Raw genomic sequence first — 23554 nt, 5'->3', positions numbered from 1 at the left:
TGCCCTGCAGCCAGAAACATACCGTGTTAAGGACTGTGAAGATTTCTCTCCCCGTGAGCTCTCAGCATCCTCCCACCACAGATTGCCTCTAACCTCTCTCTGCCTTGCTCCTCTCCCCTCGGTGCCTGCAGGCAGTGCCCTCAGCCCTGCTGCGCTTTGCAGAGGAGCCACTCTGGGGCAGAGCTGTCTCTCTGCAGTGCTGCCCACTTGCCGTGAGCTCCCTCTGTCCCAGGAGCCTGGCCCAGCTCAGCAGCAGAGGACCAGCCCAAGGCAGCACTTTCTCTGCCCCCTCTGGGCTCCCTCAAGGTGTCCCTGGAGCTCCAGGGGAACCTGCTGTGAAACAGGCTGAAGCAATCCCTGATGTTCCCTCCCTCAGCTGGGGAGAGACACTTCTTTCCAGCAGTGGCATTTCTCCTATTCGGAAAAGAGTTGGGCATGAGAGTCACCTTTCCGTGTCCCAGCATTAGCAGCATACGCAGACAGTGGCAGGGAGGAATCTCCTTTACCCCTGGTGAGAGAAAGGATTCCACTAAGTCAAGCGAGGCATCTCATCCTGGGTCTGTAGTCGTGGGGCTGGAAGGAGACTCAGCTCTCTCCCATGCCTGCCACAAACCCTCAGGAGCTGGGATTCCTCTTGCCTCAGTTCAGGTGTGCCTTTCTGTGATTTTAGAAAATAGGCATCTGCATGTGAGCTCCTTTTCTCAGCTCCCATGCAAATTAATGGAGATGGAGGCCAGGAGTGAGCTTCTCAGATGCATACACCTGGTGACAGTGGAAGTATCAGAGGTGGTCCAAGATAAGTGCAGGCAAGCGCAAACTCTAACAACGGAGCAGTTCATAGAGAAAGAACAGCATCTGGGGGCATCACCTTGAAGGCTGGTGGGGAATTCCTTTGGCCAACAGCAGATGCCCACCTTGAGGAAAACTGCACTTTTCCCTACTCATGATGTTCAGGACAGCCTGTTGAGGGAGGCAGCTGGTCAAATGGATTCATGTGCCCTAGGGATAGCTCAGTCCTTTTTTAAAATGTTATTTCTCCATCAGCTGTATATACTCGATTGCTGTTGACTATAACTGCAGTTGTCTCACGGACATCCCGACATTGCCTAACTAAATCCAGGGCAGCTACTCACTGGCCAAACACAGGCCTGTAGTGCTACAGAAGATGCCAGGGCTGTAGAGCACAACTGCGTGTGGCTGGTCAGGACAGCACAGGAGCTACAGGAAAGGCATCCCTGTCCAGAGAGGGTGGGTGACTGACACCCCAGATGGCATCTCAGACAGATTCAGTTTCTTTTGGCCAGCCACTCTCTCGCCACTGGAGTGAGGCAAGGTCAGACCCACCTCCATCCAGTAGATGCAGGGCAGTTCATGAACAGGAAGGACATCACGTCGGGATCTCCACTCGTTTGCCTACTCCTAAACTCTGCTGGTTCTTCTTTCAACAGTCCTTTACTCACCCTCTTGATGATACCCTCAAGGAACAGTCCAAGGATTGTCACAGTGTTCCTGGATCACAGGATGTCCACACTCAAGGACATTTTCAGCAGCAACTGTCCTTCCTTGAGATCAGCTTGGCATCCACCACAGGCCCTCAGGGGCTGCAGAGATCCCACGGATGGCAAAGCCCTCTCCTGCCAGGGTGCACATCCCCGGCCAGTTTCTCTCTGGCCTTGGGGAGAGCAGCGTTTCCTCTTTCTGTGCCTTTACTTTGCCATCTGCCATCCACCCCAGCGTGGCTCTGGTCTCAAGCAGAGCATTTGCACCTCCTGGGTCTTGGGCACTCGGTACTGTGTTGGCCTGTGAGAAGCCTGAGCGTGTTCCCAGTTCCCTAGCTGAGGTGATGCAGCCCAAAGGCGTACCAATGCCCTCAGCCTGGGGTACAGGCAGGAGGAGCTGGAGTCCCACGTGCCATCACAGAGTTTTGCCATCAGTGGAATCGATGGGGAGGAGTGGTGGGACAGCTCACACTGCTAGTGGTGCTGCAATGGTGCATACAGGCTTCTCAGGAGAGACGGGCTGGAATGATCAGGAGGGGAATGTCCTCTGTGTGCAGGAGCTTCTCGTGTGTATGGAGCTTCTCTATGGGATGTGGAATAGGTTGGGTGAGCCCTTGTGGGTGAGGGTCAGAGAAGAGACCTGCTGGTGTGATATCACGGTGGGAGACAAAGCAACTGCAATCAGGGTAAGGAATTGGACAAAGCCTCATGTAAGCAACTCAAGGAAGTCTCCAGATCAATGACGTCAGGTCTCATTAGGGCCTTGAGAGACCCTGACACTCACTGGAAGGGAAGCAGAGCAGGATGCCTACTGTCCAGCAGGTGTCTGGGGTCTCTTGGTAAAACCTCTTTGCACCGATGCCAAGTGGGCAACCAAAGGTGATGCTCACCTCAATCTGATCTTTGCAAAAGAGGGAGTGCTGATTAGGGATGTGAAAACGAGTGTGAGCCTTGGCTGTAGTGACCATGAAATAGTGGGAGAAAATGGGCCAGGATGGCTGCCCTCATAATGGGGGCTTTAAACGAAGAATGATGGGGGAGGGAGAGAGTAACCAGCAGCCCAGTGAGGGAGTGACAGGCGACATCGTGAAACAAATTGCATGGGCTGATGTGGTGGGAGGGATCACAAAATCAACAAGACAGGGCTTAAGCAGGGTCACCTCCAGCACTTGCATATGAGCAAGGAGCTGCCTACAAAGCACCGTGATGGAGAAATCCCCCAAACCCCCTCTGGGAACTCCACATGTTGGCGTGCCTCTCTAAAGTGCTTGCACACTAATGCACACAGTACGGAGAATAAACATGAGCAATTATGGATCTGTGTGCAGTTGCAGGGCCACGATCTTGTTTGGATCAGGGAGATGTGGTGAGAGGCATGGGCATAATGTAGGCAGTCCAGCACAGGGTCACAAAGTTGATGAAGGGACTGAAGCAGCTCACATGTGAGAAAAGGCTGAGAGAGCTGAGACAGTTTAGCCTGGAGAAGAGAAGGCTCAGAGGGGATCTTAATAATGTGTATAAAAATGGGATGGGAGGGTGCATAGAGGATGGAGCCTCCTTTTGGTGGTGCCCAGGGACAAGAAAAGAGACAATGGGCACAAACTGAAGCACAGGAGGTACCCTTTGAACATCAGGAAACACTTTTTCATTGTGAAGGTGACTAAGCACTGGCACAGGTTGCCCAGGGAAGTTGCGGGGTGTCCATCCCTTAGAGATATTCAAAAGCTGTCTGGACACGGTCCTGGGAAACCAGCTCTAGGTGGCCCTGCTTGAGCATGGAAGTTGGACCAGATGATCTCCAGAGGTCCCTTCCAACCTCAGCCATGCTGTGATTCTGAGGAAAATGAACAAGAGAAGGAGGAGGAACAATTGGAGGAAAACAAACAGGAGGATAAAAAAAGCAGGAGAAGGTAGAGAATGAGAAAAAAGTAGTGGAGGAGAAAGAGGAAGAGGATGAGCAGGAACATGAGGAAAAAGAGAAAGAGGAGGTTGAGAGGGAGAAAGAGGAGGAGAAACAGGAAGAGGAAAAGGAGGCAGAAGAGAACCACAAAGAAGAGGAACAGGAGGAGGAAAGGGAAGAACAGGAGGAAAAGGAAGAAGAGGAAAAGGAGAAAGAAGAGGATCAGGAGGAGGAGGAGGAAAAACAGATGATGGAAGAGGAGGAAGAGGAGGATGATCAGAAGGAAGAAAAGGAGAACTAGGAGGAAGATGAAAAAGAAGAAGAGGACAGGAAGAAAAAGAACAACGAAGACAAAGGTGAGAAGGATAAAAAGGAGGAGTAAAAGGAGGAGAAGGAGTTGGATGAACAAGAACAGCAACAGCAGAAGTGTAAACAGAAGGAAGAGCAGGAAGGAAGAGAAACAGGACCAGGAAGAAACCAAAAGAGGAGGCGAGGAAAAGAGAAGAATGAAGAGGGGGGAAAAAAGGAAGAAAGCCAAAGAGCAGGAGGAGGAGGAGGAACAGGAAGACCATAAACAACCCAAAGAGGAGGAGGAAGAATATAAGCAACAGGAAAAAGAGGAGGAGGAAACAGGAGGAGAAGAAGGTGTAGCAAGCACCAGGAAGAGAAGGCAAAAGGAAGAGTGTGGGAATCCGTAGGGAGTTTTGCGAGCAGCCTTGAGCAATTAGACATAGCCTTGAAAGACATAGAATAAGGGAGTAAATAAGTGATAAAGCAGGTGTGCAGAAAAGAAGCTGAAGACTGAAATAACTTGGAAAACAGATAAGAGACCGAAGCCAGAAGACGTGTGTCTTGCTCGACAGCACCAATCAGAAGCTTAGCCGCAGCGCATGAACAGAAGGTATTAACTAATCATGGAACAAGCCTGAGCACGTGGACAGCTAATAAATCTATATAAGTACAAATTTGTAAACAATAAAGGCCTTTTGGTTTTACCCGCACCAGAGTCCGTGAACCATCCCTACAGAAGAGGACGGGAGAAGGCACTAAGAACAAGAGGAGGAGAAGGAGACAGGAAGAGGAAGAAGATGAGGAGGAGGTAACAGGAGGAGAAGGAGGAGGGAGAGGAGAAGGCAACAAAAGGAGGAGGCAACAGGAGGAGGTAACGGGAGGAGGAGGAGAGGGAGGAGGAGGAAAAAGAGGGAAAAAAAGGCAACAGGATGCCACAAGAGCATGAGGACAAAAAGGCAACATGAGGAACAGGAGGCAACAGGAGGCAACAGGAGGAAGAAGTAGCAAGAGTCAAGTGGAGGCAAGAGGAGGAGGAAAAGGAGGAAGCAACAGGAAGCAAGAAGAGGTAACAGGAGGATGATTCAACAGGAGGAAACAGGAGGCAACAGAAAGAGGAGGAAGAAGAGGAGGAAGAGGAGGAAGAAGAAATGGGAGGATGAGGAGGCAACAGGAGGTAGGAGGAGTCAACATTAAGAGGAGGAAGAGGAGGAAGTGGCAACCGGATGCAACAGGAGAGAACGGGAGGAGGATGAAGCAACAGGGGGCAAAAGGAGGCAAGAGGAGGCAAGAGGAGGCAAGAGGAGGCAAGTGGAGGAGGGGGCAACCACAGGCAGCAATAGGAGGAGGAAACAGGAGGCAAGAGGAGGCAAGAAAGGGCAACAGGAGAGAAGAGGAGGAGGAGGAGGACACAGGAGATCAGGATGCAACAAGAGGAGGAGGATGCAATGGAAGGAAACAGAAGAAGGAGAAAGAGGAGGAAAAGGAGGACAGAGGGAGTAACAGGAGGCAAGAGGAGGAGGAGAAGGAGTAGTCAACAAGACACAACAAGATGAAAGAGATACAACAGGATGAAAGAGAAGGCAACAGAAGGAGGACGATGCAAGAGAAAGAAACAGGAGCCAAAAGGAGGAGGAGGAGGAGGAAGAAGCCATAGGAGGCAACAGAAGGAAAGAGGAGACAAAATGAGTAGGAGGAAAAGGCAACAAGAGGGATCCAGAGGCAACAGGAAGAGGAGGAAGAAACAGGAGTCCACACGAGGGAATAGGAGGAGGAGGGCAAAAGAGGAGGAGGAGGAGGAGGGAACAAGGGACAACAGGAGGAGGAGGAGGAGGCAACAGAAGGAAACAGGAGGAGTAGACAACAGGAAGCAACAGGAGAAGGAGGCAACAGGAGGAGGAGGCAACAGAAAGACGGGAGACAAGAGAAGGAGGAGGCAACAAGTGGCAAGAGAAACCAACAGGAGGAGGTAGATGAGGAAGCAAGAGGAGGAAAGGAGTCAGCAGGAGGGAAGAGGAGGAGGAGGAGGAGGAGGAGGCAAGAGGATGCAAATGGAGTAGGAGGCAACAGGAGACAACAAGAGGCAACAAGAGGAGGAGTAAACAGGAGGCAAGAGGAGGAGGAGGAAAATGGAGGCAAGAGCAGGATGAGGGAAAGGAAGCAACAGGAGGAAAGAGGAACCAACAGGAGAGAGAGCAGGAAGAGGCAACAGGAGGCAACGGGAGGTGAAGGGAGACACAACAAGAAAAAACCGGAGGCAACTTGAGGGAGAGGCAATAGGAGGAATCAGGAGGAGGAGGCAAGAGGAGAAGGCGGCAACAGAAGGAACCAGGAGGCAATAAAAGGAGGAGGAGGAAGAGGCAACAGGAGGCAACAGAAGGCAACAAGAAGAGGGGGAGGAGAAGGAGGAAAGAGGAGGAGGAGGCAAAAGGAGGAAATAGGAGAACACCGGAGGAGGAGACAACAGGAGGCAACAGGAGGAGGAGAAGGCAGAGGAGGTGAAGAAGCAACAGGAGGCAACAGAAGGCAACAGGAAGAAGAGGCTAGAGGAGTTTAGCTGGATGATCAGGCCCAGATGTTCTCGGGGTATGGAGTCTTCCTGCCAACCAGTCACTAGCAACATCCCTGAGTGACCAGCACTTCGGCCAACACTGTGGAACATCTTTATTATCTCCCTGTATGATGGGATGGAGCTCACCTTCAGCTCCTCTGTGGATGATGGCAAGCTGGGGGGAGCCTTTTAGCTACCTCATCTACTTCAACCTGCCTCGAGCAGGAGAGTCAGAGAAGACAGTATTCAAGTCCCTTCCAACCTGAGTTATTCTGTCATGCAATGAGTCTTTCCTTTGGAGAGTTGATTGAAGGTAGAATAGGCAGAGGAAGGAGAAAAGACAGAGAGGCAGAAGGAGAGAGAGAAAAATTGCCAATATAAATACAGCAGTTCCTCTGAGCAATGTTTCTCCGTTTGAACCATTGGTAACAAAATGTATTGTGCTAAGTGGCTGCATAAAACTCTTTCCATAGAGCAGGAGAGCATAATCAGCTTGCTAGTACATACCCTTGGTGCTGCTAATAAAAAAACTATGAACAAAATAATGAAAAAGTTCATTAAAAACCTAGCAATGCTGGAAAGGAAGACTTTTTCAGCTATTACATTGAGTTCTTTTATGCCGAAGTTACACGTTTTTTCGGAAAATCTACATTCAGGGCTTGATTCAGTTATCCACACAGGGGTGGCCACTGCCCTGGGGTAGCTGAAGCACCCCTGTGTCCCAGGACATATGGGAGCCCTTCTGGAGCATGAGCTGGTATGCAGGCAGAGTACCTCAGGGGTGGTGGAGGGCATCACCTGCCTCCAGCACTGCTGGACAGGCTGAGCAGGAACCTCTACAGCACAGCAGCACGTGCTTGGCTGTGAGGTCACTCCTGACTGGCCAGCAGTGCGGAGAAAGATACTTGCACTCTTGAAAGCCATTACAATATTGTCCCCAACAAGATGAAAGATTTGGGGAGGTCAAGGGTAGCTGGGACGAGAGAGATGGGAGATTTGGGGGAGGGAAGAGGGGTTTGGCCAACAGAGAGGAAAGATTTTGAAGAGGAAAGATGTGTTCAGGTAATTTTGATGCCACTGCAACACTGACTGTGAAAACATTCATGTTAGGCCTTTACCCTGTTTCTAACCAGGAACCTTAAGCCCTAATCCTACCCCTAAACTCTACCCTTCACCCTGACAGGAATCCACTACTCTAATCCCTACCCTCAAACCTTACCTCTAAACCAAAGCCCAAACCCATAAACTCTTACTCTCACCCTATTACTCACTCTCATTCCTAGCTTCTATCCCTAACATTAAAATGCTAGCCTTGACCCTAACCCTCACCTCAGCCCTACACCAAACCCTAATCCACAAAGCAAGCCCATACCCTAACACTAACCAGACGCCCTCAGCAGAACACCAAACCCTCCCCCGAAGCCCAACAGGGCTGAGGTCTTTGTCCTCTTGCCCATGGCAGTCGCCTCTGCTACCAAGGCCTACCAGGAGAAACTTTATTTTGAGGCTCTGGACTTTGTTTCTTCCTCACCCCCTTCTTGGGGAGGCTGGGAAGTGTTGCACAGTTTTTCTACACTTGGCATTGCTCGTCCTCACATCCCACTGCCCCCAAGAAGAGCCCTGAGCCACTCGTGAGGGACTGGATCTGCCTTCCCAGGGCCTGGGGGTCAGGGTTTGGCCTTTCTGCTTCATAAAACAAAGCAAGGGTTTTCTCAGCATTACAGCCACCTGCACAGTGTCTTTGCCTACCTGCAAGCACAGCCTCCAGTTATCTGCTCTAACGAGTCCATGGGGAGGCTTTGCCAGTAATGGCCCTCAGTGGGACCAATCAATGCTTCAAGGTTTTTCTTCTGGCTTTGACTTCTTGAGAGGTTTGTTCAGTCTCCTCTCATCATTGGAGGTTCATGGACTCAGGGCCAAGTACACCATGGGGCTCATTAAAATACAGAAAAGCCTAATGAGCTATTTGTCTTCCTGTAATTTTCTTCAGGTCTTCAAGACCTGTACAGCTAATTGGAATCATTTCATAGTAGGGTTAAAGAGGAAGATTTCAAAGTGCACCCAATAAAAAATACATTTTTTAAACATTCTATTTTATTAATTTCAGTTTAGAGAAGAGGTGAAAGCAGCATTCTCCAATCGATATTGATGCAGAGTGTCTCCTCAGGAGGTCTGGGCAGGCAGGAAAAGCAGTCCCTTGAGGTCTGACACTGTATGGACAACCTTGCTCCTCACCTCCCCAGCCTCCCCATTTCTGTCATTGGCCACCTGGGACTTGTTTCACTTTGCCTTCCATCAGACTTCTCTGAACTCTGGGAGCTGAATGTTACAGCTCCATTGCCCCATCTCCCACCTGCTTTCCTTAGAGAACTGGCTGCACACAGGCACAGAAGCATTTTTCCTGTTTGCAAGCAAAGCAAAGTAAAGCATGATAAAGTTTCCTAAACAATAAAATACACTCCTGAAGCATATGCTAAGTACAGGATATCTCTACTGAGGTTGCCTTTCTACAAGGGATGATCTTATGAGAAACGTTCTACACAGACAGACACAAAACAGCAGATATAAACATAAGGAAAGAATTGGCTAAAGAGACAACTAGACTACTGAAAGTCAGGCAAGCTTTAACTCCCTGAAGCTCAAAGCAGCAGCACAGGTGAGAGGTATCTGAATGAACAAAGAGTAAAGGGAGGAGAAAACTGGAGAATAATGGAAAGGGCCTTTGTCTAGACAGTCTACTGAAAAGATGACTTCAGAAATGGTCATCGTATCAGGACAGGGGAAAGTATGTGAAAGATCAGAGAAATTAAACACAGCGTATCACAGGCAGAATAGTGGTAATGAAGTCACAGGGAAAGATCGATATTTCTGTGGAATATCGCTTTTGAAAGGTCATGGGACTGGTAGAGGTGTCTTGTGAGTGAGGACAGGCAAATGTTGCACCCATCTTTGAAAGAGGCCAAAAGTGCCACCCAGGGATCCACAGGCTGTACAAGCTCATCTTGGTGAGGACTAAGCCATCGATATCTCTTGGGTGACATTTCTGGGACCTTTAAAGAGAAGAAGGTGTCCAAAAGCAGTCAGCATGAACTTTCAAAGGGTAAATCCTGCCTCACCAATCTGACTGCCTTCACGAGGAAGTACTGGCATTTGTGCAGGAGGGGAGAATAGCGGCTGTTGTTCACCACAACTTCAGCAAGATTTTTGACATGGCCTCCCTCGATATTCTTGTACCCAAGTTAGGCCATTACAGTCTGGAAGGGCAGACAAACAGATAGGTAAAACACCAGTTGGAGGATCAGGCTGAGAGTGCAATGGTGAAGGGGTCATACCCTACCTGGAGACCACTGGGACATACTGGGGCATGATGGGGCAGCACAGGAAACTCTGCTGGGCCCTGTGCAGTTTAACAGCTGTATGCATGACCCAGAGGAGGCAACTCTCACCATGTTTAGCAAGAACAAATGCCCGATTCTGCACCTGGGAGGAAATAATGCCAGGCACAAGTATGGGCTGGGAAAGGAGTGGCTGGAAAGCAGCCCTGCGGAAAGGGATCTGGGGGTGCGGGTCGACAGCATGCTCGATAGGAGTCAGCAGCGTGCCCTGGCAGCCAAGAGGGCAAACTGCATCCTGGGGTGCACCAAACACAGTATAACCAGCCGGTCAAAAGAGGTGATTATCCCGCTGGATTCAGCATTGGTGCGGCCTCACCTTGAGTCCTGTGTGCAGTTCTGGGCCCACCATTTTGAAAGGATGTTAAGATACTTGAATGTGTCCAGAGGAGGGCAACCAAGCTGGTGAAAGGGCTGGAAGGAATGTCCTGTGAGGATCGGCTGAGGACACTGGGCTTGTCTAGTTTGGAGAAAAGGAGGCTGAGGGGCGACCTCATTGCTCTCTACAGCTTCCTGAGGAGGGGAAGTGGAGAGGGAGGTGTTGATCTCTTCTCCCTGGCATCCAGGGACAGGACGCGTGGGAATGGTTCAAAGCTGCGCCATGGGAGGTTTAGACTGGACGTTAGGAAGCATTTCTTTTTCACACCTGGACAACGGGGCTGATGGCTCTCCCAGGGCAGCCCTGGAAGGAGCTGGGACAAGGTGTTCATTCCTCAGGAGCCTGTAATTTGGGTTCCCACCTGCCACTGTGCCTCTGTGCTCTTCTCAGGTTGTGGAGATGGGCTCTTGATGAGCTGGTGGCTCTCCTGTGATGGGCCTGGGAGCAGCTGGGGCAGGGTATTAACTGAGTTACTCCTCCTGCCATTGTCAGTGCCTTCTTTGTGTGTGCAGATGAGCTTCTTATCGCTTAACCTAACACAATCCAACAAGAACATAAATCTCCTGAGGCATCTGTATTTGGAGGTTACATACATATGCATTGGTGTTGCTTAACATATGAGAGCAGACCATTGGAATTGCTGTCTAGAAATGCACCAGGATTAGGGGAAAAGCTGCTTTGTTGCATGGGCAATGGCTTTGTTTAGGGCCAGTATCACAGTCTTGTTTCTAAGACTGTAGATGAACGGATTTAAGAACGGGTACAGGACAGTGTTCAGCAAAGCTACAACTCTGTTTGTCTCCAAGGAAACATCTTCTGAAGGACGCACATAGAGAGCAATGCAGCTCCCATATCCAATGGCCAAGGTGATGAGATGGGAAGAACAGGTAGTAAAAGCTTTTTTCCTCCCAGAGGCTGCTGGAAGGTGTAGAATACAGAAAAGGATGCCCATGTAAAATGCCAGAGTTAAACATAAGGAACCCAGTATGACCAATGATGATAAAACAGAGTCTATTTTCCAAAGCAGGCTGGTGTCAGAGCAGGACAATTTGAATAAGGGCGAGTTGTCACAAAAAAAATGGTGGATCTTGTTTGAGCCACAGAAAGTCAGCTTGTAGAGGAGGACCAGATAGTAACTCGAGAGTGTGATGCCTATGACCCAAGCGGCAACAACCAGGTGGATGCAGAGCTGAGGCTTCATGATGGCAGCATAATGCAAAGGCTGGCAGATGGCAACATAACAGTCAAAGGACATGACAACAAGTAGAACAAGCTCTGTACCGCCCAGGGCAAAATAGAAATAGGATTGGGCAAAGCAGCTGCTTAGTGAGATTGTTCTCTTACCAGAACTCAGGATCACAAACAATTTGATGCTTGTGGAGGATGTAAACCAGATTTCCAGGAACGACAGATTGCTGATGAAAAAGTACATGGGGGTTTGCAGGCGGTGATCCACACACACGAGGAAGATGATGGTTGCGTTCCCCATCACTGTTGTCAGGTATATGAGCAGAAGGACCAGAGAGAGAAAGAGCTGTAGGCTTTGATCAAGCCCCGAGAAACCCTCTAGGATGAACTCAGTAACTGCAGTTTCATTTTCTGCTCCCATGCTGAATTTCAGTTCATCCTGCCGAGACAGGAACATGGCAAAAAGCAAGTGTGATAATTTCACAGTCTGGATGAAAAGTTCTGTCCTTCCTTTTCTGCTTCTTTCCTTTCCCGCAATCTTCCTATATAACACAGAGAGAGAGAGTCCTTCAAGCATTGCTCACACCCTGATTTTTATGTTGTACATTTCAGTTAGAGTCCTCAGAGCATTTCCTGTCTTCTTTCCACCTTTTTCAAACACTCACAAAGGATTCTTTCTCCAGGACAGAAGATTTTAAAGAGGCTGTTAGCTATTTCACCCCATTCCTGGGAAATTCCAAATTCACTCAGACCTGTTGCAAACATCTGTCACACCTCTGTGCCAAACTCATCTCTTCTATTGCACAAATGCTAAACCACCACATCAAATCAAATCAAATCAAATCAAATCAAATCAAATCAAATCAAACCAAACATGTATGTTGAAAGCTATTCTTTCTACTTTTCAGTACTTGCCTTTTTGGACTAGGAATCCCTGAGAATCTGTTGATTTCAAAAGAAGTAATGTCAAATATCTCTTCTGTAATGCCCTGCTTTCTTCCACAGCTTCTTGCTCTCTGTTTCTTCAGAAAAGGGGGAGGGGGTAGAAGAGGGACCAAGTATAACTTGCCTTCTTTAGTACTCGAAATAATGACTGAAATTTATTACGGTTCCACACAGTCTCATCTGACATCCGTCTGCACTGAAATGCCGTTGTTTCGAAACAGCTGCTCATTGCTATGACTATCAAATGTCCTGACCTAAAGGCAGAGCAAGAGAAGAGTGTCTGGAAGAGATTTGTAACCTTTCTTTTGCATGCCAGTTATAGGTTGGGAGGACCCAGCCTCTAGCGTTTTCTCTTGTCTCCACTGACTGCAGAGGGAGCCTTGGGAAAACAAGTTCTCACAGGCACCTGCAGCAAAGTAGATGAAACTCACTATTCAAGTCTCAAATCTCTGATTTATTATTATTTTTTAACATGAAAATACTTATCTAACAGAAGGAAGCACAAGAAGACTCTATGCAATAAAGACTGATGTTTTTCCCTTCATCTTTACATTTGTTTGTAGACCTAGAAAGGAGCAGAGCAGATGGCTCCAGACCCAGGATGATTCCAAATGCAAGGGGAGGAGAGGGAGGGGAGGAGAGGGAGGGTTTGAAGGAGTGAAACAAAGCTTCTCCACAGACTGTGTTGTCCCCTCAGGCTCTGTCCCAGGGCACAATGGGTAGCACTTACACAAGGAGTCAAATGGGAAGTTCCGTATAGGGCAGTGCTCCATGTTTGCATTGACATTTTAGCTTGGGGCTCAGGCTAGTCTTAGATCCCAAATGCCCGGCTTGTTCTTTGCCTCTAGTCTGGCATAGGGGAATCTCTGCACTGGGTTCGTCCGGAAAACTTTCTGAGACTAAGCCGCTGGCTGTATTTGAGCAAAAGCTCAAGCTCAGTCACCTACAGCAGTAGGAGCACAGTGAATCAGTGAATCAGAGGTGGCAGTCCCAGTTTCTATTGTCTGGGTCAGTTCAAACACTCAAAGGGTTGTGTCTTCTGACTCTGTTGGCTGACACCTACATTATCTAAAACTATTCTTCTCCTGAATGCACTTCCTTAGAGGAACCTGCACATTTGCAGACAGCTTACAACAAAGCAGCTTCTCTTCAGGCCTCACATGGTCAAACATGCCGCTAGCATTTGCGATAGTGAGTGAAGAAATATAGGATATGCAGGTGAAGGATATGCAGGTGAAGAAGGCCTTATTGTGGCTTTGCACAGAGGTTATCCTCAGGATGATGCGCATAATGCAGGCATAAAGCACAGAAGACAGTGTGAAGGAGCTCAGCAGCACAGCGGAGGAGAGAGCAATGCTCATGTTTCATAGGAGCTGGTGCCCATGCTGGCTGCTATCAGCAAAGGGATGATGCCGCAGAAGAAGCAATCTCTACATTGGGCACAGAGGGTCTAATGGTATACAAGATGGTGGGGCTGAGCATGGATAGAGATGCCATTCCCCAGCAGCTAAAGATGAGCATGGAGCACAACCAGGAGTTCGTAAGGACAGAGTGGTATCTTAATCTCCAACACGAGACTGACAAACATGCTAGGGGGAATGACCAAAGTGAACCAAAGAGCCATGGGGGTGTGGGACTAGTGGTGGAGCCAAACAATGGCAATGGTGACTGCATTCCCCATGACAGCGAGCAGATAAATCACCAGCAGCAGTGTGAGAAGGAGGATCTTCAACTCTTGAATGACTGAAAAGGCCTTCAGGAAAAATATTCTTGCTATGGTATGGTTGTGGGGATCCATTTTGGCAGCCGGTCAGTTGAAGGTGTGACAAGGGTAACCAATATTGTGCTTGGTGAAATTCACCTTGTTACCTTTGTCAGCCTTCCCTTCCCTTTTCTTAGGCTTGCTCTTCCTTCTTGAAATGGGAGACCGGAACTGCATTCTGTAGGGATTCTGCTTTTCTCTCTCTTTTTACTCAATGACATGAAAGAAATATTGATCCAGCCCACTTATCTTCAGACACAATCAATGCCTCTCCAGCCTTGCTGGTTTGCATGGGTGTTCTGGACTGCCAGCTAAGAACCGATATTTCTGGCAAAAGCTGTGCGAATTACGTTACATTTGGAATGGTGGTGTAGCTGGCTGTCAGGCCTGTGCCAGTGTGCAACCAGAGCTCTTAAGTCATTAATCCCCTGGGTGGTGCAGGGACTCTCCCATCTCATCATCCGCATCGACGAGAGAAGACACTGGTCTGAGACAGTGGATTGACTTGAAACGAAGCGATTGGCTTCAGTCAACCACTTTCAAAATTAACCACCTCCAAAATTAGCCAGAACGAGTCACCTTCAAAATTAACTGTTGGACTGACTGGTGTGGGACCTCTCCAGGTGGGAATTCCAGACAGTCCTAGAGAATGCAGATCCTGCTGTGCCTAGACCAATTCCTGTGCATAAATGTGGTGATTAACATCCTGGGGGGAGAATCTGACTGTTTCACAGATCCCTGTAGCAGTTCCTGCTGCAAAACTGAATACAACTGAGTAAACTGTCATTACTTCTGATGCTTGCACATGCCAGAGAGGACATGCAGGACAACAGGCCAGCTGGATTATAAGAATTCCATAGAACAGTTGTAAGGGGAGTCTCACCTGATCCAGTTGAAGACACTGTTGCAAGGACCCTTGCAAAGGAGACTCTTCTAACATGTGTAATTCCATAACTCAATTAATCTTTCCCCTGGAGAGGTCTTCAAAGAATAGGCAGAGGCAGAAAAAAAGATGGAGGGGCAGAAGTAGAGACATAAACTATGCCAATACAAATTGAGAAGATCCTCTGAGCAATGTTTCTCCACTCAAACCATTGGCAGGTGTCATGCTTTAACCCTGGCCAGCAACTAAGCACCACACGGCCGCTCGCTCACTCCCCCGCTCTGGGATGAGAGGAGAATCGGAAGGGTAAAAGTGAGAAAGAAGCTTATGGGTTGAGATAAAAACAGTTTAATAATTGAAAAGAAATTTTTAAAAAGAATTCTAAGGAAAAGAGAAAAATACAACAAAGAGAGAAGAAAATAAAACCCAAGAAAAACAAGTGATGCAAATGAGAACAATTGCTCGCTACCAGCTGACAGATGCCCAGCCAGTCCCCCAGCAGCAGCACCCCCACCAACCTCCCCCCTAGTTTTATTGCTGAGCATGACATCATATGGTATGGAATATTCCTTTGAGCAATTGGGGCCAGCTGTCCCAGCTGCGTCCCCTCCCAACTTCTTGTGCACCTCCAGCCTACTCGCTGGTGGGGCAGTGTGAGAAGCAGAAAAGGCCTTGACTCTGTGTAAGCACTGCTCAGCAATAACTAAAACATCCCTGTATTATCAACACTGTTTCCAGCACAAATCCAAAACATAGCCCTGTACAAGCTCCTATGAAGAATTTTAACTCTATCCCAGCCAAAACCAGTACAGATGCCCATCTACAAGAAAAGCCAGAAGGAGGATCCGGGGAACTACAGGTCTGTCAGGCTGACCTCGATGCCAGGGAAGGTTATGGAGCAGATCATCTTGAGTGCCATCACACAACATGTACAGGACAATGAGGCAATCAGGCCCAGTCATCATGGCTTTATGAAAGGCAGGTCCTGCTTGACTAACCTGATCTCCTTCTATGACAAGGTGACCTGCTTAGTGGCAGAGGGAAAGGCTGTGGATGTTGTTTACCTGGACTTTAGTAAAGCCTTTGACATTGTTTCCCACAGCATTCTCCTGGAGAAACTGGCTGCTCATGGCTTGGATGGGTGCACTCTTCACTGGGTAACAAACTGGCTGGCTGGCCGGGCCCAAAGAGTTGTGGTGAACGGACTTCAATCCAGTGTTGGCGGCCAGTCACAAGGGTTGTTCCCCAAGGCTCAGTATCGAGTCCAGTCATGTTTAATAACTTTGTCAATGATCTGGACGAGGGGATCGAGTGCACCCTCAGTAAGTTTGCAGATGACAGCAAGCTGGGTGGGAGTGTTGATCTGCTTGAGGGTAGAAAGGCTCTACAGAGGACGCATTGATGGGCTGAGGCCAATTGTATGAGATTCAACCAGGCTAAGTGCTGCGTCCTGCACTTGGGTCACAACAACCCCATGCAATGCTGCGGGCTTGGGGAAGAGTGGCTGGAAAGCTGCCTGGTGGAAAAGGACCTGGGGCTGTTGGTTGACAGCTGGCTGAAGATGAGCCAGCAGTGTGCCCAGGTGGCCAAGAAGGCCAATAGCATCCTGGCTTGTACCAGAAATAGTGTGGCCAGCAGGACTGGGGAAGTGACTGTCCCCCTGTACTCGGCACTGGTGAGGCTGCACCTCGAATACAGTGTTCATTTTTGGGCCTCTCACTGCAAGAAAGACATTGAGGTGCCAGAGTGTGTCCAAAGAAGAGCGATGAAGCTGCTGGAGGGTCTAGAGCACAAGTCTTATGAGGAGTGGCTGAGGGAACTAGTTAAGATCGAGTTAAGATCTGACCCACACTTCGACTCCAGATGAACTTTTCTTTCTGCCAAAATCAAGAGCATTTTTCCTTTCACACTTGGGTTCTGACAGTGACTCCCAGACACCTTGGCCACCTTCTTCCTCTACAACACGGCTTGCTTCCAGAGACTGCTCCCCTGACTGAAGGGAGCTGAGGGTCCTCACTTGTGCCCACCCAGTGCCGGTGGCAGCTGCAGAAGTGTATCCTGATCAACCTGTGCAGGTACAGTCTGGAGAGCCAGGCCTGGCAAGGACTTAGAGCCCGTTTTGCCAAGTTGCACCATGCTGTTCCTCCGCAAGTTCCTCAGCTCTTGCAGCGTTGAGGCCTATGGTGAGCAGGACCCTGTGAGTCTTGTGCTGCCAGTGGGAAGGAGGAAGCCAGTAAGCCTTCTCCAGCCCATCAGTCTCTCTAGGAGAAGACCCAGGTGTGCCTTAGGCACTCATTCTATCCAGCACCTGGACTCAGATGCTCCTGGTCTCCCCTGTGCATGCACCCGGGCATTGGAGTCCAGGATGTTTGCGGCCCTGCTCCACTTGCTGCAACACAGACCTCGTAACCTACTCACCGGTGAGTCTAGCTTGAAGTTCACTGCCATTCACAGATGCCCACTGAGAACAGAGAATGCACCCGCGCCGGAGGTAGTTGGAAATAGGCTCTAATGAGAACACAGGACACAGGCTAGTGACCAAGTGCAGGGCCCCGTCAGAGAAGCCTACTGACCAGAAACCTGTTTACACTCAGATGGCCCCTTTTTCCCTTTCCTCTCTTTTTCCTGTTTTGTTGCCAAACAACTTCGTTGGTGAGTCTGTTTTCCTTCAGACTCAAAAGGAGTTTTCCATGACTACAAGCATCAGGAACTTATTGGAATGTCTTAATTCCAGTATTACAAGTAACATAGAGATTATGGTACTGTAGGCATCCTAGTCAAGAGAAGGCTTCAAGGGAAATTGGAAGGAGACCATTGCAATGGCTCTGTGGGTGTGTAGAAGAGATGCTTCTGAAATGATCATAGGATTATAGAACCATTTAGGTTGGAAAAGACCCTGAAGATCATTGAGCCCAACCGTAAACCTAACACTACCAAGTTCACCACTAAACCAGGTCCCTAAGCGCCCCATCTACACGTCTTTTACATACCTCTAGGGATGGTGACTCAACCACTTCCCTGGGCAGCCCGTTCCAATGCTTGACAACCCTTTCGGTGAAGAAATTTTTCCTAATATCCAAACTAAACCTCCTCTGGCGCAACTTGAGGCCATTTCCTCTCGTCCTATCGCTTGCTACTTGGGAGAAGAGACCGACCCCCACCTCACTACAACCTCCTTTCAGGTAGTTGTAGAGAGCGATAAGGTCTCCCCTGAAGCCTCCTTTTCTCCAGACTAGACAACCCCAGTTCCCTCAGCCGCTCCTCAGAAGACTTGTGCTCTAGACCCTTCACCAGCTTCGTTGCTCTTCTTTGGAGGCGCTCCAGCACCTCAATGTCTTTCCTGTAGCAAGGGAATCCTCATAGGCCAGATGAGACCCAGGAGACATAGGAGTTATGCACTATGAGTAGCATGGCCTGAGGACCAGGGTCTCCTCCCTGTAATGGATGTGGACAATAAAGACCACACTTTCTTCTGTGGATAAGAATCCCCTAAGTACCTATCCACCTCCCTGGCACTTGAGCTGGATGAATAATGGATTTCATTATTTTTTTAGTGACTGAATTGAAAATGCACATAAATAAAGAAAAGAAGCATCCAAGTTCACTTTGAGCACTTCATTAAATGAACAAAGAACTATTCTCATCCACTTCAAAATCTTCTTTCTTTTGTACAGCCAGGAGGCTAGTACATGTTCCGTGGGTTGCCAGTGAACTGAAGCCAAAACCAGCTTCAGTCAGCTCAGAGAAGTTTTACCTTGAAAGTACCTTCGTCTTTTGATTTATGAGACTGACTCATTGCCAATGGCTTCTGTGCAGACATTTACAACTATCTGAGATAAACCTCTCCCAAAACACCTTCTCTGAGCCACTCCTCTTGGTTCCTTCTGCTACCCATGGGAAGAGAAAAATTTCCCTTTTGTGACTGATCACGTCCAAAGGTGGGTGACTATATGCTCACCACTTAACAGCTCTCTCTCCACTGGCCACAGAAAAAGGCCTCAGATCAGATGCCTAAATCAGAGATTAGATGTGAGCTTAGATCTTACTATAGTTTAAGTTCAGACCTAAGATTTTGACCTTCATTTAGACTATTGCTTTTGGATTCATCTGTGCACAGCACCTCTGATAAGTCACCTCCTTTCTAATCTTTCTTCCATTGGCCAAGAGGACCATGTGTTCATCTGGAGGTAGAAAGATGGTCCATGGAGAGAAACAGATGATTCTAGAGTGATTTCAGCTGTCCACATTAAGTGGGATAAGTTATACTTCCTGAATACCTTTGGGGGTATTTGGGGATATTTTCTTCCTGCTGTGAGGCTAGACGATGAGGTCAGGAGCAGGTATTGTAATAAAGATGTCTATACTTGGACAGAGGAGAACTCCTCTGTCAGGAAGCAACAAGAGCAGAGCTACTCCCTACAGGAAGACAAGCTGGGAGCCGAGGGAGACACCATGGCTGGCAGCACAGGTGCCTCTCCAGCCAGGCCCCAGCCCCACAGTAGCTGAGCAAGGCAAGCAGGACAGGCCTGGGGATGGTGGCCTGCAGTCAAGCCAGGAAGTCAATCCATTGACTAGGATGCGGTTCAGGTCCAGTGATCACCAAGCAGGCCCACAGTGATAAGGCAGTGCCAAGATCAAGCCAGGAAGACAGTCTGCAGTTGAGGTCCAGATCAAAGGGCTCCGTGGCCAGACAAGAGCATGGGCATGGGCATGGGCATGGGCATGGGAGAGTCAGAGGCTGATCTGGAGACCAGTACTCCTACAGCATAGGGTAGGGTAGGGACTTAACGCCTAGAGCTCCTAGGCCCATGACTGTGGACGGAGGCCTCAGCTAAGGCTGATCAGGGTCATTTGGGTTAATTCCCTCAGGCCTCTGACATCCCCCAAACTTCAAGAGGAGTTGAACTGAGTCCATGAAGCAAAGCAGAGAAGTAGGCCTGAGGGGAGATAAAACAGAAGGATCTCCTGATGTCTGTTTTGCTGAAGACTTGGAAGAATTATAGAATGATAGAATGGTTTGGGTTGGAAGGGACCTTAGTGATCACCTAGTTCCAACCCCCCTGCCAGGGGCAGGGACACCTTCCACTAGACCAGGTTGCTCAAAGCACCCATCCAACCTGGCCTTGAACACTTCCAGGGAGGGGGCATCCACAACCTCTCTGGGCAACCTGTTCCAGTGCCTCACAACCCTCCCAGTGAAGAACTTCTTCCTTACATCTAACCTAAATCTACCCTCTTTCAGTTTAAAGCCACTACGCCTTGTCCTATTACTACACGGCCTTGTAAAAAGTCCCTCTCCAGCTTTCTTGTAGGCCCCCTTTAGCTACTGGAAGGCTGCTGTAAGGTCTCCCCAGAGCCTTCCCTTCTCCAGGCTGAACAACCCCAACTCTCTCAGCCTGTCTTCATAGGAGAGGTGCTCCAGCCCACTGATTATCTTTGTGGCCCTCCTCTGGACCCCAACAGGTCCATGTCCTTCTTCTGTTGTGGGCCCCAGAGCTGAACGCAGTACTCCAGGTTGCGGTCTCAGGAGAGCAGAGTAGAGGGGCAGAATCCCCTCCCTCGACCTGCTGATTATGCTTCTTTTGATGCAACCCAGGATACGGTTGGCTTTCTGGGCTGCAAGCACCCATTGCCGGGTCATGTTGAGCTTCTCATCAACCAACACCCCCAAGTCCTTCTCCTCAGGGCTGCTCTCAATCCACTCATCGCCCAGCCTGTATTTGTGCTTGGGATTGCCCCGACCCATGTGCAGGACCTTGCACTTGGCCTTGTTGAACTTCATGAGGTTGCACAGGCCCACCCCTCAAGCCTGTCAAGGTCCCTCTGGATGGCATCCCTTCCCTCCAGAGTGTTGACTGCACCACACAGCTTGGTGTCGTCGGCAAACTCGCTGAGGGTGCACTCAGTCCCACTGTCCATGTCACCAACAAAGATGTTAAACAGCACTGGTCCCAATACCGACCCCTGAGGAACGCCACTCGTCACTGGTCTCCACAGAAGACAAACCACTTGTAAACCCCTCAGTAGCCAGTGTCACCTCAGCCTGAAGGCCTGGAGAAAGAGTCTCTCTGACCATCCTGGTCCTCAGAAGTCCTTGTATCCAACCTGGGACATTAGGGCCTGGATGGTATACAAGATGGGATGAAGAACTGGCTGGATTAGTGGTCCCACAGGGTAATGGGGAATGGTCCGTACTCTACCCAAAGGCCAGCTACAAACAGAACTCTTTGGGAGCCTGCTCTGAGACCTCTCCTCTTCAGTAGCTTTACCAATGACCTGAGAAGTATAAAGGATGGACCTCGTCAAGTTTTGGGATGACACAAAACCGGAGGAATGCAGTCAATTTGTTCAACGGGCAGACTGCCATGTCAAGGGAGCTAGACAGCAATGCCAATTCCATTGGTGTTGGTAGAATAGGCCAAAAAGAAATGCCCTGATCTGTCCTGACAGAAGGAAACATGGGACAGACTAACCCTCTACAATGGTGCTAGATAGAGGAGACTGACTGACTGGGTAGCAACCCTGCTGAAAAGGACCTGCAGACCTTGGGGAACAGTAGGTCTGACTTGATTCAGCAGTGAGTCCTGACAGCACGGAAGGCGAACAGCACTTGAGATTGTATCAACAGGAGAGTAGGCAATAGACAGACTCATTAGATCACATCCAGAATACTGCATCTGGCACCCCACCACCCCTATACAAGAAAAACACTTATAAACTTTCATGAACTCAGCAGAGACACTAAGATGGTCAGGGGCATAGAGCAGCTGAGCTGTGAGGACAAGCTGAGGAAAGTGGTTTAGCTTGGTGAAGAGACAGCGTCAAAAGAATGCACTAGCAGCCTTGCAGAACCTAAGAGGAGGTTACTGAAAAGAAAGAGCTGGGCTGTTTAGAGAGGCGCACGTCAGGAAGACAAAAGACATGATCACAACCTGAAAGAGGGGAGATTCTGATCTGGAACAGGAAGAACATTGACCGTGAGGACAGACAGGCATTGGACCAAGTTGCCCAGGCAGGCTAGGGAATGTCCATCCTTCGAGGTTCTCAAGACCCCACTGGACACAGCCCTGACCACCAAGTCTGACTTCCCTGGAGACCATGCTCTGTGCAGTCGCTTACCCTAAATGACGTCCCAGGGTCCCTCTCTCCCTTTGCTTTCGGTGGAGAGACAGAGGAGTCCACTTGTCATGAGGTGCAAGTCAACAGAGCTGAGAGGTATCATGTCCTCTTGCTCCCCTTGACCTAAAGCCTGTGATGGATGCACTCGACCCCTTAACCAAACCAGTGGTAGTTTGGTACAGGCTCCAAAGGAGGTACAGGCCTGAGCCGTAAATGGGCCAAGAACTCCTCTAGTTTCAACCTGTTCTCTGAAAACCCACAAAGGAGCAGAGTGACACAGTGAGCATCGATGCATATGAGCTTGGAACATCGATCATGTGATTAACGCATGAATAGCGGGTGGCTTTTCCAAGACTCATTTGTCAAGGAACAAAGACAGTTGTGAGTACGAGGAGTCTCATGCATACCTTTCACATCACATGTAATTTGACTACAAGACAACCATTTTATTCCATAAATATGACAGCCTAAGTGAGCCTTCTTTGAGCTCTCCCGGCTAAGCAGCCTCCCTGCATGGCAGTGATCTCCCCTTGAGCTGGGACGCCTCTCAAGGCTGCTCCTCGAGGCAGAGAGACCTCTTACCAACCGCAGATCTTTGGTAAGTGACCGATATTGCCCATAACCTTGTAGTATGGTAACTTGGATTTGTGCCTTGGTAACTTGGATTTGTGCCTTGGTAGTTTTAAACATTGTTCAAATGATTGTGCCGTACAGTAATAGAGTGAACCTTGCCATTGAACTCTGTTAAGTTGCACTTTTACAACATCATATTAAAACCACTTTTGCTAATACAGTGGTTCTTTAAGCGATCTCAGTCACCCATTTGCGACAAGCAGGAGCAAAGGAGAACCCTGTGCACTATTGCAGGAGGGTGGAATCCTAACCGGCAGTCTAGATCAGTAGCTGAGCTCACTTTAGTCCCCAGCAAGTTAGGCTCCTTTGCCTCTGGGAAAGGTTTGGGTTCCCTCTCTCCTCAACGGGCAGAGCCTGGCACCCCTGCAGGTGATTCATCCTGTCCCACATTGCCAGTCTCCTCAGCTTAGAGGAAATGCCTCCTTCCTCCCCACCGACCATTCATGGAGTCTGGAAGGAGGAGCTGTGGCACATATCTCATTGTAGTTCTGCTCCATGAGTTTGAAGAGATCACAGCTCATTCCCCTGGCTCATTTCTGTCTTTCTAAGAGCGTAGAGGTCCAGGGGAGGGCAGCTCAGGACTTTCATCCCCACAGGGCTTCACTTGCACAGTGCTCACTTTCTGCGACACAAAGAGAGTGTTGAGCTGCAGGAGCAACCTTCAGGAGACTCTTCTATAAACCCAGGAGGCGCTTCAGAGCTGGTGACATCCAGGTGCTGCTGAAGGCTCACAGAAGGAGACACTGACAGAAGAGTGCAAGGGCAGAGCAATGGCTGAGTCATGGGTCAGGGTCTTCAGGCACAATTGGAAAGGGGCTGATGGAGCGGGGAAGAGGCAGAGGATGGCACCCAGACCTTGCCTTTCATTCTCCATTACCCTCAGAGGAAAGGTTGTCACGTCATGCTGGGCATTACAGGTAGGTGCTAGATTTGCTGAGGCAGGTATGGTTAATGTGCCAGGGGCTCTTTGCACAGTGGCAACTAGGAAGCGAGACCATGTGCCTTGGTACAGTCC

The 23554-nt window shown here is 49.2% G+C and overlaps 1 protein-coding gene across 1 annotated transcript; it reads right to left on the bottom strand.

Moving 5' to 3' along the window:
* Positions 1 to 10670: 10670 nt before the first annotated feature.
* On the bottom strand, positions 10671 to 11618 carry LOC127026030 (olfactory receptor 49-like). The gene has a single exon (XM_050911144.1). It carries the CDS (start codon positions 11616 to 11618, stop codon positions 10671 to 10673), a length of 948 nt encoding a protein of 315 aa, XP_050767101.1.
* Positions 11619 to 23554: the final 11936 nt, after the last annotated feature.

This window comes from Gymnogyps californianus, chromosome 26 (assembly GCF_018139145.2).
Source record: "Gymnogyps californianus isolate 813 chromosome 26, ASM1813914v2, whole genome shotgun sequence".
NCBI classification, from domain to species: Eukaryota; Metazoa; Chordata; class Aves; order Accipitriformes; family Cathartidae; genus Gymnogyps; species Gymnogyps californianus.
The sequence above is the reverse complement of the archived record's forward strand: the minus strand, read 5'-3'. Positions and strand labels throughout refer to the sequence as shown.